General features: G+C 40.1%; 1 protein-coding gene across 3 annotated transcripts in view; it reads right to left on the minus strand.

Moving 5' to 3' along the window:
* Positions 1-17,578, minus strand: part of TRPM6 (transient receptor potential cation channel subfamily M member 6) — a 119,665-nt gene that overhangs the window by 26,478 nt on the left and 75,609 nt on the right. For all 3 annotated transcript variants that reach the window (XM_059724798.1, XM_059724797.1, XM_019478180.2), the window contains exons 23-30: positions 16,853-16,967; positions 15,176-15,375; positions 10,523-10,655; positions 7,864-9,005; positions 7,032-7,147; positions 5,307-5,433; positions 4,446-4,543; positions 408-463 (exon numbers count right to left, since the gene is read on the minus strand). In XM_059724798.1, the coding sequence (XP_059580781.1) occupies positions 408-463; positions 4,446-4,543; positions 5,307-5,433; positions 7,032-7,147; positions 7,864-9,005; positions 10,523-10,655; positions 15,176-15,375; positions 16,853-16,967 (1,987 nt within the window). The remainder of the gene's footprint in view (positions 1-407; positions 464-4,445; positions 4,544-5,306; positions 5,434-7,031; positions 7,148-7,863; positions 9,006-10,522; positions 10,656-15,175; positions 15,376-16,852; positions 16,968-17,578) is intronic.

Raw genomic sequence — 17,578 nt, forward strand, 5'->3', positions numbered from 1 at the left:
TTCATTACTTAAAAGAGAAATTAACAATATGTGCAACAAAATCAAATGCTGCTTTTCACTCTCACTAGACGATGATGACAGCTAGTTACGATGCAGTGGCAAATGAATGACTGAATAAGTAACCTGGATAATGTTGGCATAAAAACATTAAAGCATCTATGTTCCTTCTAAAAATGTGAAGTTGCATTTTGAACTAATACCTTTTATAATAATTAATAAGTCTTTTTCTATTGAAAGTAAAACATGGTGAACTGCCACAATCCTTCATTCTACATGTGCCCACATTTTTCATCCTAAAATGTGTTACAGAACTAAAATAGAAGCCTAAAGACTCTATAGAACAGGGCACAATAAAGTCTTGTTTTGAAGGAATGTAGCAAGTATCTTAATATAGTTAGGATACATACGAGGAGTTCCTGCTTGAATTATTCATTCTGGTCCCAATCATGCTATCATTCAAATCCTGAGAAGAAGAGAAATGCTTTTATTAATAAAATTGGTATATCACTGTCCTATGAATATTGAATAGAGCAGCTCAAGGGCCCTAAGTCTGCAAACACTTCCTTGTGTGCTACCTTGATTATTATTAATAGTACCATTGACATCTAAGTGTAGCATGGGTCTATTACGTCTTCACACGTAGCCTGATTTGGAACGTGAATTTGTTCTAGTTGCAGATTTCCACAGAGTCTCTAAGCATTTGAGTAGATTATTTAAGTATACCAGTTATACCAAATTGCACAAAATACACCTGGAAGATATTTCAGTACAAGATGATGGAAAATCCAGCGTGTCAGAAACATGTGACATCAAATATTTCATAATGTCACAGTTCCTAAAAGTAAGTTATATTGTACAAAGGCAAATACAACACATATATAACAGCACGTTTTAAGAAATTTTAGAGTTTGTCATCAAGATATTTAAATTCTTTCAGTGGGAAAGTCCCTCATGCTCAATAGCTGCATAACCTTCCTGCTACACCAGTGCTCTTGTGAGGCAGACTAACCTTACTGTGCTTTCATGTACTAGTCAAATATTTGGATTTATTTCCCAAAACCCAAAATTCCCAAAAAGAAAATGCAGTAGGCCTCAAATAAAAAATTAAAAGACTAGATTTTAAGACTAAATGTCATGGCACGTCCACATTACATTGGACCAGAGGTCGTACCTGGTAGGGATTGTACCCTGGGACCCTGGAACAGAGGCAGGAGGGTTTGAGGCTCCAGCCTTAATTCAATGGCTGCCAAAGGGCCAGGGAAGGCATAAACTGGCTGTTAGCAGCAACACCTCCCCCTTGAAGCAGCACCATCTCCCGCAGGGTTAAAGGGTGACACTGACAAAGGGATTCCTGCTCCTGCTCCTCTGCATGCTCCCCCTGATGTGTTCCAGCACCCCCCTTTACTGAAAACCAGAGTTCATGCCCCCGCAGTCACCACTCTTCCCCTTAGTTATGCTATCGCATTGGACAATGCTAGGGAGTCACCTTGACATACCCTGTCCATTTGTTCCAGCTCTGCCTGCCAAAAATAAGTCACTGCTTTTTTTGACACGTGGGTAGAGAGCTCCCTGTAATGCTCTCAAGCTTGGGCAAGAACATCTAGTGGATGCACCCAGCACCACTGTACCAGCAACTACATGGCATTTTTTGACCTGCAGTATGTATAAAGTGGGAGCAGTTAGCAGGTCGTATTTTGATGACGCATTCCCTAGCACTGCCTGACATGAAATAGATATGTCCTCCACTTTAAAAGTTACCTCCAATTCAGTTTTAAAACTGCCTACCTCAGAAGCTTTCCCACATCTCCCACATTTATCCTGTAGGTCACTGCTGATAAGAGATCCTCTCCCAAAATAGCTTACCTTCCCACCTTGAGTCTTCCACTATTCTGGTCTCAAAATGTTTCATCTTACTAATCACCCAGACAGATTTGGGGACCAGCAGTTAAACAGTCTCAGATTAATCTGAGAAGAACTGATTCATTTCTTAAAAACATACATTTTAGTCCCCACCCTGTGTTACAATTCAATGAATGTGGCAATGATATAACAGCTAAGACATGTGCTGGGCTCCCACAACTGCAGTCAGTAGGTTGTACAATTAATCAACACCTGTGAATGTCAGGCCCTATATTTTAAGAAGCTAAGCCACCTGTGACAGGATTTTCAAAAGTGAGGGTTGGTCTAAATTCAATCTTACTGTATTTTCTCCTATTGTAAGCCACTCTGACCTTTTTTGGGAAGGGTGGCATATAAATTGAATGAATTAAAAATAAATGAGCAATAAATAAATAAATAATGCACATTTTAGCTCTTAAAACCTCCCACCTTTGAGTTTAATCAAAGTAATTTGAAAATCCTGCCTTGAAAACCTGAGATTAGTTAGTTCTTTAAGGCAGACAAGGTTCCTTGGGTGAACTTGATATCTTTTATTAGACCAACCTAAATGGTTGGAGAATAGTTATTAAGCAAGCTTTCGGGTTCAAAAACCCTTCGTCAGGCTAAGGAAGCTTCAGCAGTTGGTGTGTGCTCTTCCTGGATGGAATGAAAAGTAAAGAAGCCAGGGGCTGGGCTGGGCTGGGCTGGGGAGTCAGTTGCCAGGCAGATTGTAATGCATCAAAAATCCAATGTCTATGTCTAGTCCCTGATCTCTAGTATCCAGCAGGTTGATGAAATGGAGCTCATAGGCTCATCTCTGGGATGTGTTAGTTCTTTAACACACTTCCCATAAAACGGGATCTACACATCACTTGCCTAGCTCTGTTTCAAAGAGCTACTGATCTAATCTCAACATTTAGGTTTTACAGAATTTGTAGAAATGATAATGGAAAACGTTTCTATGATCTGCATTACTTTTCCCTTGGATTTAAAGACTTTTTTTATATGTTTTATTTTATTTATTGTGTTTTATTTCGGGGACTCAAATTCTATAGAAACCTGATAGTAAGTTAGGCCCCATCTACACATTACCTTTATGGTGTGATTAACCAGTTAATCACACCTTAAATGGTCACCCAACCACATGTTCATTCAATTAATGGCATGATAAAAAGAGGAATAAACTACAAAGTTATTCCACAAAATGTGTGTAATACTTTTTTAGCTGTTTCCTATCACGCCAGTAATGGGGCCCCTGTGGCTGACTGCCCTGTCAGCTGATCAGAGATCTCAGCTGGGGGGTGGCCCATGTGCACCCCTGAGCCTGGGAGCTCCCAGATGATGCACACTATGCGCTCCCATGACTGGAGCTCCATCAGCTGACCTGGGCTCCCAGACAGGGGAGTGCCCTAGGGGTCCCTATGGCAAGGAGACCACAGCTGACAACTCAGTGGAGCTATAGAGCACCCCCATGGCTCGAACACTGTGGCAGTAAGTGTGATTGTGTAGATCCCGCATTAGACAACATCACACCTTTACCTGCACGTGTAAAGGGGCCCTTAGAATCAGAAAGCGAAACTGTTTAATCTTATTTCTTCGTAAAAAAAAGAAGAAAAAAGAAAAAAGAAGAGTAACGACAAACATTTTCTACAGGGCAAAGTAACTTCCTTTTACAAACCACTCGCTCATAATCAAAGTATAGACAAGAAAATGCAACGCAGGTAAGGAAACATGTTCAGCCCCTTAAAAGAAACTGCTCTTAAGAGAGGGAAAGGAAAGGTTTGTTTCATAATTCCTGTTCTCCATTTATTTTTTGTTAATTTCCAGTGATAACTTTCAATAAATTAACAGATACAATTTTCTCCATCATCCCTGCAACCTGAGCAGATAAATTCTTCCCCACCTTTCTTTTACAAGGGATTTCCATATCTTCAGAAATGTAAATTATCATAGCTCCACTAAGGTCGACTGTGCTGCTCCACTGAAGTCAATGGAGCTCTGCTGTTTTAAACAGGCTGAGTACTCGACCCTATATCTTAAAAGGGTATAAATCATAAGTCTTATTTTTAAAAGCCAGAGAGTTAAGAAAGCCAAGCCAACTACAGAAAGAAATATCTTAGCATTCAGATAAATATTAAATTCCCACTTTGTAAGAGATAGATATTGTCTCCTAATTACTGAGAGGTGATCTTGCCAAAAGTTACCCCAGTTCTCTAGCCATCTCTGTTTAAATATTCAGCACCAGACTGTGTACTTGCTTAATAGCCTGAAGAATTACTGATACATGTTCAGCTTTCTAACCATCCTCTTCATGCACCCTCTCATTTCATGATTCAACAATTTAATATCATACTTTATTAATCTTTGCTGAATGTTAATAGCTGTTAATTATTCCTTTACTAGGACACACATGCCTTGCCAGCATGAAATTAAATTTCTCACATATCAAGAGGTGTCTCATTAGACAGACCCTCAGTTGATAAAAATCATTGGAGCTCCATGGAAGGCAACAGAACTATAACAATTTACAGTAGGCAAATGGCCTTTATTATGGCCTCAGGTCTCACCTCTCGAGAGTGTCTCAAGTAGTCACAGATTTGTACCGTGTGCCTTCCAGTTTCTTTATTTTTCATTTTCTGGTGCATATAATTAAGGTGGTCCAAACCTAGCCGAGAAAGCAATGATAGAAAAGACATATTTCTAAATCTGAAGAGAAAAAGTGGTTGCTTTGGAATAAGCAGTTGTGAAACAATACATTAACATAGTAGCTGCATAACAGGATATAAAAACAATAATGAAATATCGCCAAACTATAATAGATGGCTCTCACTCTCTGTTAACCAACAGGTTTCACTGTAGCGCAGGATATCACATACTACATGCAGTCTGAAGAGCATCACTGCTTGATGGAACTTTTCCTGGTGGTTTGCAGATAGAGGCCTAAGAACTATGTAATGGCAGAGCTGGGAGAAAAGGTGATCTATGCAAGTCTGTCAAAAGGACTGGTTTGTGAAATGGATGAGAATGACCAACAAGCAGCAGATCTACACTGATGGCACAGTGGTACCTATTCTTTAAAGGAATTCTTTAAAATAATTATCAATAGGGGCTAGATTGTGTGGGAACAATTAGATGCTGTGCATAGAAAAGAACTGTGCTTTACAGAAGTAGTTATCTTTCTTTCCCTCTGCTTATTTCAGTGGGACAATAATCTATATTACAATCCCTCAACTATGCTGGACAGTATGATGGTCAAGGTGGAACCAAGGTTTCATCTACACCATGGCCTTCTCTGTCCACCCCTTATAATGGGGGAAGCAGTAGGCATGTAATGCATTTTTTTAATCTGTTCATATAATTTCCTTGATGTAGCACTTGTTGATGACATTTGGAGCTCCTTGAATATTACAGGATGAAGTGTTACATACTTAACTGATTGAAATTAGATATGGTTAGCCAGTTCTTGCTGTTCTTTTCTTCTTCACCCAAGAAACTGCTCTCTGTTGGTTCTGAACTGACTTGGATACTCTGGGGACAGTCATCCACTTTAATCACCTGCCATGGGCAAAAGAAAATAGTATTCAGTATAATAAGACCAGTAGTTCCCTGGCTGATTTGACAACTATACCATGGCATGCTCCTTCAAAGCATTTCAAGAGAAATATCAGTACCTGTTATTACTTGCACAAGGTCCCTAAATGCTTTATGGACATAACCTGGAGTAATCTTTATAAACCACTCCTCATGAAGATTTAGTTATACTAAGCTTGCCTATTCAACTTCTCTACTTGGGATCTGAAACAAGCTTAGCCTCTCTGAACTTATTTCAGAAAAATGATCCACAAATCATAAAGTTGTTTGCCAGCTAGCCAAAAGAAGACATTTGGGCCAATGCAGGGGCTAGGAAGATGAGAAGCTGGGAGGGAATCCTATCTGTCTGAGAAGTGCATATGTTTAAAGGTTTTAATATATAAAATTTTGTAGCAGAGAAGAAGGAGGGGAGAAAACAGAAGTAGAGGACTTCCATGAGTTCCTCCTTTTTACACATCACACCACTGTTCCAGTTTTATTTCCATCAGCTGCCTCCTAATGAACTACCAGGAGTAAACCAGATGACTCCCAGGATATTTGAGGTATATACACATGTAAATATGTAGTATTCTGACTAGCCAGTTCTTAAGTTAGCTCATGTTTTAGAGCATCCTACTATTCTTCAGGTAACTGGGGTAATACTCTAATAGTTGGTAAACTGAGGCATAGAATACCAATCACATTTGCATAGCTAGGAAACATCAGGATTTGAGGACAGAACCCACATTTTTTTGTTTGCTTCTTAGATCCCAGCTCTAAGCACTTCAAGGAATTGACTCCCAGATACAATATTTGAAAAAATACTTCCCTGCGTGTGTTGCAGATTGAATTGCACCGATATAGAAAATATTATATAACAGGCCAAATTATATTTAAAATTGAAAGGTCCCCCACCGCACATGGTCTAAAAATACAACTGTCTTTGTGCTGTCCACTGAGGGGACTCGGGACCTCAGTGTTATAGTCTCAGCTTTACTGACGATTCATTGTGTGTCTTAAGGCAGTTTATCCCTCCCTACCTCAAATTAATCATCAATGCCATAGGCTCATACTGACACCCTTGTAAATTATATTGCTGGCTTACATACAATCCATATAGGACTGGGAGGATTCAGGGAAGAAGACATTGGATGCTTGTAGGTGGGACTTAACGGATGCATATGGCTCGTCTCTGCAGTGGGATCTTGATTGTCAGTAATTGGTGACATGTCAGGAGATTCTGCTGTTAAGGTCCCTCCTCCCAGAAGCTAGCTTCATGTTGCCCAGAAATTGAAAGCAGACCTTATTATACAAAACTGATCTTGGGCTTAATCCTGTGCCCAGCAATATCAATGATTGCACACCCATTAACCAGCATGAGTTCAAGATTGAATGCTAAATGCTAAATAGAACGTAATAAAACAATTAATTTGGGATTATTTGTTTGGGGATTTATCAATCTGATGGTTTACAATAGCACTTTTAAATGGCTAACATACAAGTTGAGTATTAACATTAATTTTACTGTCCTTAGTCAACTAAAATGATACAGAACATAGAATTTTCCTTCTATGTACACCTACCGGCACCTGAAAGGGTTTTGCTTTCTTCTTTTCTCTCAGAGATTTCCTGTCTCTGTTTTGTTGCTTGGCTTTTGTACCTACAGAAGTGCTGCAAAGCTCAGAAGAATTTGATTGCTCTGTGTTTAAAGGTAGAGAAAGTTAAATGATTATACTACAGAGATTTGATTGCAAAAACAATTCCAAACAAAATTAGAACTAAGAATAGTCTCTAGTAGTCTGACATTCCCAAACCAGCAGAAATCAACTCTCAAGATCCAGAACAAAATATCTCTGCAGAAAGTTCTGTGAAAAAAATATTTGTCACTAGATTTGATCATTGAAACATATGGTTTATACTGAATAATTAGAATGGGATATTATTTCATATTTTACAAGTTTCTATTTTGTTGTTTTAAAGGAAACTCAGACATTAACCTTGCAGGGATTGTAATTAATACCAGATTCTCTTTGTTCTACAGCTCCTATAAGATGATGGATCTCATCATCTAATGATATCCTCAGGTGTAGGAAGATATCACTAGCACAGATCCAACAGAGCTCTGAACTGTGGCTGTAAGGATTTTGTCAGCAGAGCGGAGGCATGTCTGAAGTGTTACTCATACCATCCCCATGAGAAGCCTAGCTATCAGCATATTTCATAGAAGCCTCGAAGCTGGGATCAGGTCTAGCACAGTTCTCGCATCTGTGTGAAGGTGCAAAACCGGTTTCTTTGCCCTATCCTTAACTGCACCCAATACATTTGGGGCATAATTGAACAGCTCAACCATGCTGTTTATAAAGAACTAGGAGGTCTCTAATAAGAGGTGATACTGTGGTATAACATTATTATTGCCTTTGATTTTGCAGGTCTTCTCCACTTTCTGTTCCTTGCAGGACTGAAAACTGCTGCCCTTGTAGAAACTCCAGTTTCTCCTGAGTGGGTTGATCCAGAAGGAGGTACTGTGCCGCAGCTGAGACACTGGGGTATCACTGCTATACCCTGATTTGTCCAAATTGTAGGAAAAGGACTTAGATTCTTTTATCTGGACATGTTGGGGCTGATTACTAGTGCAGTTGCAGTCACTGTTATAGGTGGAATGCATACAAGATTGCTGTTTTTTTTCATGGATGAAAACCCCTTTTTCATCCCCTTCTGAAAAGCCCCAGTTTACATAACCAACCCTATCGTCCTTCGTATATGTGCACGAGGGCAGTAAGGTGTCACTGGCAATGGGAGATGGCTCCAGGCTCAAAGAGTGATCCATTACAATCCCATTATCCTCCTCCGCTGACACCTGAATAATGGAGTCCCACTGTTTCGTCTGGTAACGTTCTAGTTTTTGTTCAGTGAGCTTGGCATCCTGTGAGTTTTTCAGCAGTACATTGTTACGATGCTGCTTGGTTACCAATTTCTGTTCCTTGTACTTGGCAGGAGTACATGGGAGAGACAAATTCAAATGGACTTCTTCAGAAACAGCAGGTCCCTGCTGACCACTAGGGACCAAGAGAAATTGTCCGCATCTCGGGGCTGATTTCATCTCAGAGGATACACCAGAAGTCAGAGTGTCACTCTCCATTTCTTGCTTTTGCTGGTTGCCTCCTTTCTTTGCTTCCTCAAAGTCTTCACTTTGAAAGATATGGCTACAGTGTTCTGATGGCCACTGGCTCCTTGCCAAGCTCCTCAGAAGGGAAGGTGGCATGCTATAGTAGTTGTACTTCTTATCACTTAAACATTCCAAGCTGCTCAAAGTCTTTGAATATATAGCATTACTCCAGCTATGCGGAAGCTTTCTACATGTATGGTACTTTGGGTGAGACAGCAGGGCCTTCTCCACCTGCAAGGTATCTACAGCAGAAATGACTTTCAAGGTATCAACAGTCAAGGCAGAAAGGTCTTGCAGATGTCCTAACTGGCTATCCAGGGAAAATAAAGATTCCTTGATGTAAAAGACCTTCTCATGAACTTCCTTTAGCTGTAAAAACATCCCCTCCACTCTAGGGGAAAAAAAAGAAACAAACATGGATATTAAATTAGTGAAACAGATCTTTGTATTGCATGATTCCTATTATCCAATGAAGAAATAAAAACATTAAAACAAAGACAATGAAAATCCTTCCCATTGTAAAATTAAAAATTTGCTTTTATTTTTTCCAGTTATTTCATCTTCCTAAACACCTACGTATAATAATAAATCACCTAACCGGGCCTAAAGTGATAAACAATTAAATGATTTTTATACTCAGGTATGAGCTATTCTAATAATGAATACATTCTTATCATTCTTCACCCTGCCCTCTCTCTCTCTCTCTCTCACTTTCCATCTCTCCCATGGGAAAAAAAATGCTCAAAACATGCTCAAGGACTTCCATTTACCCAGTGTTTACATCCTGAATACCCATTTTTACCATCACTAGAATTCAAGTGCCAAAGAAGCAGAGCTTTATAAAGTCTTCAAACACCTATTGTGCTTCAAACACCAATTGTGAGAATTTTTCAACTTGGAATAACTGATCAAGTGTGCATTATAACCTAATCATTGTCTCAAATCTATCTGGAAATATAGTAGGTTATATAGTTTCTCAATGTGATGGTCCACCAACATATGAACGCTTTCAAACAGCTTCAGGCAGCACAGAAGAAAAACTATAGTATATGAGTAGCATCTGAAGTAGTAGCTATGCAAAACAAAAAGCATGCTACAAAGAAACCTTAAGCTGGTATTCTGTTCCTCTAAACAATGGTCTTTAGAGGGATATTTCTTATTTGATTAGATATATTTTAACTTGGAACACAGAACAAGAAACAGGTATTTGTTGGATCTATATTTTTAGAAGGTCAGTTTACTACTAAATGCAATCTCTCTGGTATAATAGATATTTATTGTTTGGACAAATGTATCTTTTTATCAGGCATTTATTTGCTAGATTTATTCATTTTATTGTGCATGTTTTGGTCTGATATATGGAAAATGAAGTCCAAGAAGGGTAATGATTTAGATGGGCTACCTTTCACTGGGTAAAACACATTTCTACACAAGGATGGCATTTTGAGTAGGATGTTCAAAAGAGTTGAGAGCTTTGCCACTGACTTCAACAGGAAACTTTCAACACAGTGATTGAAAATGGCATCCATAGTGCCTTTGGCACCCACAATCTCAGAGAGAAGGTATAACAATGTACAAGGGTGGTGATTCCATAATGGCCTCCATAGTGCAAATCACAAGTATAATTAACCTAAGGGCACTATGAGAATAATGTACTCATGTACTGCACATGGCCAGGAGTGCAGTTCTGCTGGCTGCATTTGCTAGTTATACTTTGTACATGGATTTAAAAAAAGACATTGCAGCTGCAACCAAGGGAAAGGGACTGCATGTGTTGTTCCCTTTTCCCCTGCACATGTGTTGGAGAAAACATAATTTATCCCCAAGGTATTAGCTAATTAGCAGTCTTTTTATGCACTACATATGTCCCAATTTAGGTGGATTTCAGTAGCAGCAGCACACACAAACCTTTCTGTTGTCAAACGGATCCTTTCACTGTCACTAGAAATCAGGTTTTCATTCTTCTCGTGAAAATATTTCTCCACACACTGCTCCTCAAAATCATGAAGTTTCTTTAACTCTTCATCACTCAGATATAGTTCTAAATAAATGAGAAAATCACTGGTATCAAACTGTTTGTGCTTCTTTGCAAAAAAAGAAAAAAAGGAAATAAACTGGGAAAATGCATTTCCTATTCTTTCCTGAGTTGAAAAGAGTGAATCAGGTTTGAAACTGTGAATTTGTGTTTACACATACAAACTGGGGATGTGTGAATATACCCAGTATGTGTTTAATATCTTTCATCTTTTTTCGGGGTGGGGCGGGGCAGCCAACACCTCATAGTATTTTAACTCATTTTTTAAAATGATTTGAAATGCAGAGCCAAAGGACTACTCATTCAGATATACTTTTTTTCTTGCAAATTTACATTAATTTTGTTACTACAGGCTCATGGCAGATGTTACAGTTAAGGTGTGATTAATGTTTCAATTGCACCATAAAAAGGTAACAGCATATACGTGCAGCCAATTTATCATTCTATAAAGTGGCAAACCAGACACAAATATATTCCACAAAACCTCTCGATCTTTGTAGTTCCTTTGGATGTTGCCACATATTGAAAAGTGGAGCATGCTCAGTTCCAATATCAACAGTGGGATGGGAGTCAGCATCGGTGGATGTGCAAGGTTCCCAGGAATGATTGGTGGGGACAGCAGAGTTGAGGGGCTTCTCCCACTGGGAATTTATCAACTCCCATGCCCAGCAGCCCTTCCTGCTTTGGTCCACAGTCCATGGGGGCTGCACAGAAAGGCACTTTAAAATGGCCAGCAGTTTGACAAACTTACTCTGTAGCTTCCAAGGAGCTGCAACACAAGGAACTTTACACACCCCAGCCATGGGAACCCCCGTATCATGGAGCCTCTCCCCACCTCCCACAGCATTCCTCTACATGAGGGATTGCTAAAAACGGTGGTGGTTTTCAGACATCCACCAGAACCCAAGAATGGGGAGAGGCTCTCTGATTCTGGAGTCCCAGCAGGGAAGTCCATGCATTTATTGCTGCCAGGTGAGAAGAGTCAATCAACTCCCTCCTTTCTCTCTCCCCCCAAATCTGAAACTCTTGCACCAGGCTCCCTGCTGGCATTAGCATGATTGGGATCTGATCCCTGATCCCAGCAATAATGCCCCCCTACTGTGTAAGCATGGCACGGCAGTAGGCACAACTGTGGGGATTAGAGATCGGATCACATTGCACCATTAAATGAATATCTGCCAGCCTCTACAGATATGCCTAATACTTAATAGCTTCCACTATAAAAGTTATTTATGACACTCTTTTTACTTCCCTAACTTGGCTGAAAATATTCCTAAAGGCAATTCACATAAACTGTAACAACTAGAACTATTTCAGCTATTCAGTTTGAGAAGTAGTCATGGAATTATTTTCTACCTAATTGCTTCAGACATTCGTATGCATACAAATGTCAAAGCAAGAAATACTGCAAAACGCATTTAAATTTACAACTCTAGACAAAGGTAACAAGCTTATCGTTTATGTGACTATCCTTATAGAAGATTAATGTAATACTTTTGAGAGAATGGATTGATTTTAAGTTAGTACTAAGAAACGTAAAGGGCACATCACAATAAGTCAGTCTTCAGAGGTCTAATCTTTATGATACTTCATTGATTCCTGTTTAACAATTTTCAAATTCATTGTTCTTTAGATTTTTTTTGCCAGCTCCTTTAACGTGGGTTTCAATACTCCAGAAATATATTTCTCCATTTCTTGTGATTCTCAGACTACAACAGGAGTATCATCTTGCCCATGGGCTCCATAAGGGGCCAGGAATTCAGGGCCAGGGGTGAATGAAGGTGGGGCCAGCCACCAAATTCCAGCATTTGGTACCCCACTAGGGAAATGTGTCACTAGACGAGGGGCGGGGAGCAATGGCTGCATTAACCCCCACAGCTCCCTGATGCCATTCTCTGCTAACAGAGGTGGATCTGCTTCTGGCTCACAAGGCTCTCTGTGGTCCAGATCCTGCCCAGGGGGCTAAGGGAGTTTGCCACTCCTGGATTAGAGGATTATATGATCCCTATTCTTGAATCACTTTGGCAAAATCTTTCTTTAAAACTAGAGAGCAATTGCCTTTAGCAACTACTGTAAAACAAACAGCATCCAATTATCATGCATTATAGTTTCCTCTTATTTCCTTGCACTTAATCATTGTAATACAGCAGTGCTCAATCTTTTGGCCCCACAAGCCAGAGGAGTGGCACAGGGCCAGTCCACGACCCAGATTAGATCCTGTGTCCCCCACCCAGCCCTATGCACTGGGATTAGGCCCTGGGGTCTCACACCACCCCTGCACACTGCCCTGCATGCCCAGTCCAACCCATAAGGGCCACACTATCCGGCCAGCAGAGCTGTCCACAGGTCTCCACTCCTCTGCCTCCAAATTTTCAGACCCATGGAGAGGCCTGCAGGCCAGCTGACCCGGCACCAGGGGCTGAATCTGGTCCACATCCCAAAGATTGAGCACCCCTGTTGAAATACAGGTACACTACTGGAATAATACTGCTGCCTTCTAATGCAGTGAGAGGGACTTGATAATCTAATTGGTCTTTTCTTTTTCTAAGCAACATGTAACCTTATTGACCTTGCCTGGACAATTCCATTCACTATGCCTTAGTGTTTATATCTATTGTCCACAGGATGGCACTGGTTCCCCATACCTAAACTATTACTAAAGAAAACTCAGTTTCATGAAAAAGAAATTTAGCAAGCTGTTTTCAATATATAGTGCATACAGACATGAAATAATTCTCTCAGAAAAAAAGGTGTAAAGCCCAGACTGAACCCTCTTTCATCAATAACTTAGGCAAGCTATTTTTCTGCTTTTGGTCTTCTTTACAAATAAACCATTCTGTGAACTGATTTAGTCACTTATAACAAAAATATGTCAGAACAGTGCTACTTCAAAGGAAGATTGATGCATTCTGAATTCTTTTTACTTGCATCAGTCACTCAAAGAGCCGCTGCTTCTGAAAGGTCCTATATATATCGTGGCTCCTTTAAAACTACAAGCAGTTTATTTATTCATTCTTGAATAGGGATCATCAACTGTTAGGCATCTATCACAACAACCAATATGAAACTCTCCACTCTTGTACAGAATAGGTGAGGTGCACAAGTGAGGAATTATAGTTTGTGAAGCATCACTCATGGACTACTACTAGACAGTGTCCAACTTCAACGAACTCTTGAAAACCCTTGTTGATTTAGATACTTCTGTAGCTCTTTTCAACACTGCAGAAGCTTATCATCTCCCAGTCATCACTGAATTTACCTTTTCAACACCTGGTGTTGTCTTACGAGGTAAGCTACTATGTGTTATTTTGAAGATAACACTACATCAGTGGAGACCAACCTACCAGTCAGGTGTGCCACATATTAGCCTGGCAACTTCCCCTGAGTGCTACTGTGATCCCCTTCCTCTTCCCAATCTGCTGCTCTGCTTTCTGCTCGATCTGCCACTGTGCTGCCTGCTCCTTCCCAATCTGCCACATGCCACACACAGAAACTGCCCATGCCACACATAGAGGCTTCCTATGCCACATGCATTGCACATTCTGCGGGTGGACCACCCCTGCACTGGATTACAATAATGCAATAATGGGGCCTTTTGCCTTTAAAATATATGACCATATCTACTCAAAAAGTAGGGAGAATCAAATGAATTGCCCAAATACATTACAAAGGGAAGTGTGCTGCTGCCATAAGAGTCCTCAGTTTCTATTCTCTAGGCTATCCTATCACCTTAATGTGGAAGATCCTGTTTGCCAGATGGAGGACAGTCCACAAAATAAGAAGAAATGAAAGAGACATTGGGTAGATAAATAGAATAAACTGTACATTACGACATCAGGGAAACATGCTCATTCCAAAAGTTCGTGAACTTGAGCATTTAGAAATGACTATGTAGTTTTTCCCTGGCAAAAGCACAGGATATTTTACATTAAAATTACTATTCTGTTACACATCCTTTTATTTTTAAAGAAGTAGAGTTGAACATTACACAAGTTCCTGAAAAACTCGCAAGTGAATTAAAAAAAGATTAAGAATCCCATGTTTGTTTGTTTCCAGGGGGTGGTGGAAATCAAGGCACCAAAAATTCATGCCATTTGCAACCGAATATTAAGTTGTTCTGTCATTTTGGTTCAATGCAATATTGTGAAATGATAATATTATTCCAGCCACGGTAGTTCCATAAAGCTTGCTTGAAGTTAGGATTAGAGTTGATAGAGAGGATGCAAAATTCAGACATGTTTGGATGCAAATTAAAACTTAGAATAGGTGAAGGGTCCCCACTGTGAATAGTAGCAAAGAAGAGTTAGCATAAAATACAATAAATCAAAGTTAAAATACAGAACAAAACATTCCCCAATGTAAAATGGAGTTTCCTAGAAGATATATAAAGTGGGACAGTAAAAAATCCAAAAATATCTTTTTAACTAACATGGCTATCTACACAGTGCGGAAAGCCTAGCAAAACATTCCTAACCACCTTCCTATTTGCCCCAGCGTAAGTCGAGGAAGATCAGCTCTCTACTCACTTAGTCCAACATCACCTTCCTCTTGATCCAGCTCATTTGGAGGCTGATGGTGAATGATGCAGTTTACAAGGAGGCCAACGTGGCTCAGAAAGATGAACGGTGGAGGCAGCCACGGCTTTTCATGGTACGTCATGATGTAACGGTAGCGGTTGTATTTCCAGAGCTTGTTTGATATGGCTTTCATATCATAATAAACATTACTGATAACAGGAAATAAAAAAGATGTTATATGAGCAATCCTTCTATGACATTATGCGATGCTATCAATATATTAAGCCGTGGACAGGTGTTCATTTCTAACAGTAAGAGTTTCATAGAATGTCTCTGAAATTCCTTGTAAGGAAAATATCCCTGGAGTTGAAGCACACACGTGCTGCAGCCCTCCTAGCTGGAAAGCTGCACAGGTGGGCACTCCAGCCAAGGACACTAGAGGGCTGCTCCATGGGCCACCCATTGATTGATGGGATGACAGTAGGCCATTCTCCCATGATGGGAATCCTCCCAGGGTTGTCTGTGACAGATGCTGTTTTTCAGCAGCTGCCAATTGCCTCTTGGCAGTCAACCACTTCCCAGGCAGTGGAGAGGACAGGCTGCCAATTAGTGGGCTCCTGTAAGGGTGGAGGTGGCCCAAGAAGCAAGCCTCTAGTACTCCCTGGTTCTCTCCCAGTTTCTGCCATGGGGAAATAGCCCCACTCCATGCATTCCTCCAGGTCAAGCCAAAGGGGTGTGTGCAAAGAGTACAGGGGTTGTTGGTTGTAGCCATGTTGGTCTAAGGACAAAGGCAAACAAGGTTCTTTGGGTAGATGTGATATCTTTTATTAGACCAACTAAATACTTGGAAAAATTGTTCTTTGTAAGCTTTTGGGCACAAACACCCTTCTTCAGGCATAGAGAGAGTCTGCTGGTGAACTGTATGCTCTCCTGTGTAGAATAGAAGCCAAAATACAAAATACAGGTCTGTGAAAATGCAAATATGTGGCAGTGAGGATAGGAGGGGTGGAAAACACCAGGTACAAGACAGGAGGAAGGGAAGGGGAATGTTAAACTGGTGACAGAAGAATATAGCTGGTAAAAATGCAAACAGGTTACCTGGGGTTCTCAGATGGCAGGCAGGTTACAATGGAAGTACAGGAAGGAGGAAGGAGGGAGAGAGAGCAGAGGACTGTGGGATATCGGGCTTCCTTAGCCATTCAAGTTAGTGCTGGAGGAGGGAGATCTTTCTCATAGAAATCTAACTTCCTTGCAGAACAACCAGTTTTCTTCCAAAAGAAATCCCTTGAATGCGTGTATGCTCTCTTTTTGTCCCAGAAGAAAGGCTTTTCTTTTGGCACAAACATAATGCCTGTCCACAGCCTAAATATAGCTTTCCAGAGCCAAAGAATAAATGTTTCCCATTGTTTTAGTTATTAGGAGTTTGCTAAGTGGTGCTGCCTGGTTCTCTAGTTGTAAGAGAGGGTTTTATTTTTCAGTTGTTTTTTTTTAAATGACAAAACAATGAACAGACTCTCTACACCCCCCAGGTGTCCCTCACCACAATGACACATACAAATACTCTCCCAGAATTTGAGGTTTATCACATGGCAAAAAAGAGGCATTCTTACTGGAGCATCTTTTAGAAATAATGGCAGTTTGTTCATAGGCTTTTTGGCTCTGCAACAACATACCAGAGGTACCTACTTAAAGAAAGCGATCAGCAAGTTGACCATGATGATGTACTGTACAAAGAGGTACACAGCCTGGAGGAATGGTGTGAGGAATGAGCCTGGGGGACAGTCTTCATCTAATTCACAAGCTGTAAAGAAAGGAAACAATAGGTTTTATGTAAATCAGTATAGATTAATAAAAGGTTATTAATGTCACCTTCTTTTCATTCTGAAATGCCAGATGCTTAGTTAGCAAAGCTGGCTGGACCCAATGACTTCAGAGGAGTTACACTAATTAGCACCAACTGAGGAGTTAGCCCTCTGTTTATGGAATATTTTAGATCCCTTTGCACCACTACTGAACTTAAATACCATTAATAATAATCTGATTGTGTCAATGAGGCAAACCCAGTCAGTGAGGCATTTTGTTACAGTTAAAATTGAACAAACACTAAATGTATCATGAAGTCCCAAAATTGACTGATTTTTTTCTTATTATTTGCCATTTTGGTATCAGGGACTTTTAATCAAATCCTGTTTTTTTTCTTGAAAAATAATCTCTGCAGAAACCTGAAATTTATGACCAATTTCACAATCATAAATCAGCATATGCAACCACTGCATAAATAGCAGGTCTTTTTAGGTAACAAAATATTCAATTGCAAACTTTGTGAGGATTATCATCAATAAGAGATTAGATAAACTGAATCGTGAAAGATGAATTGCCAGTGTTCTTAGAACTGGTGTGGACTTGAAAGAA

The sequence above is a fragment of the Alligator mississippiensis genome, chromosome 3 (genome assembly GCF_030867095.1).
Source record: "Alligator mississippiensis isolate rAllMis1 chromosome 3, rAllMis1, whole genome shotgun sequence".
Classification (NCBI taxonomy): Eukaryota; Metazoa; Chordata; order Crocodylia; family Alligatoridae; genus Alligator; species Alligator mississippiensis.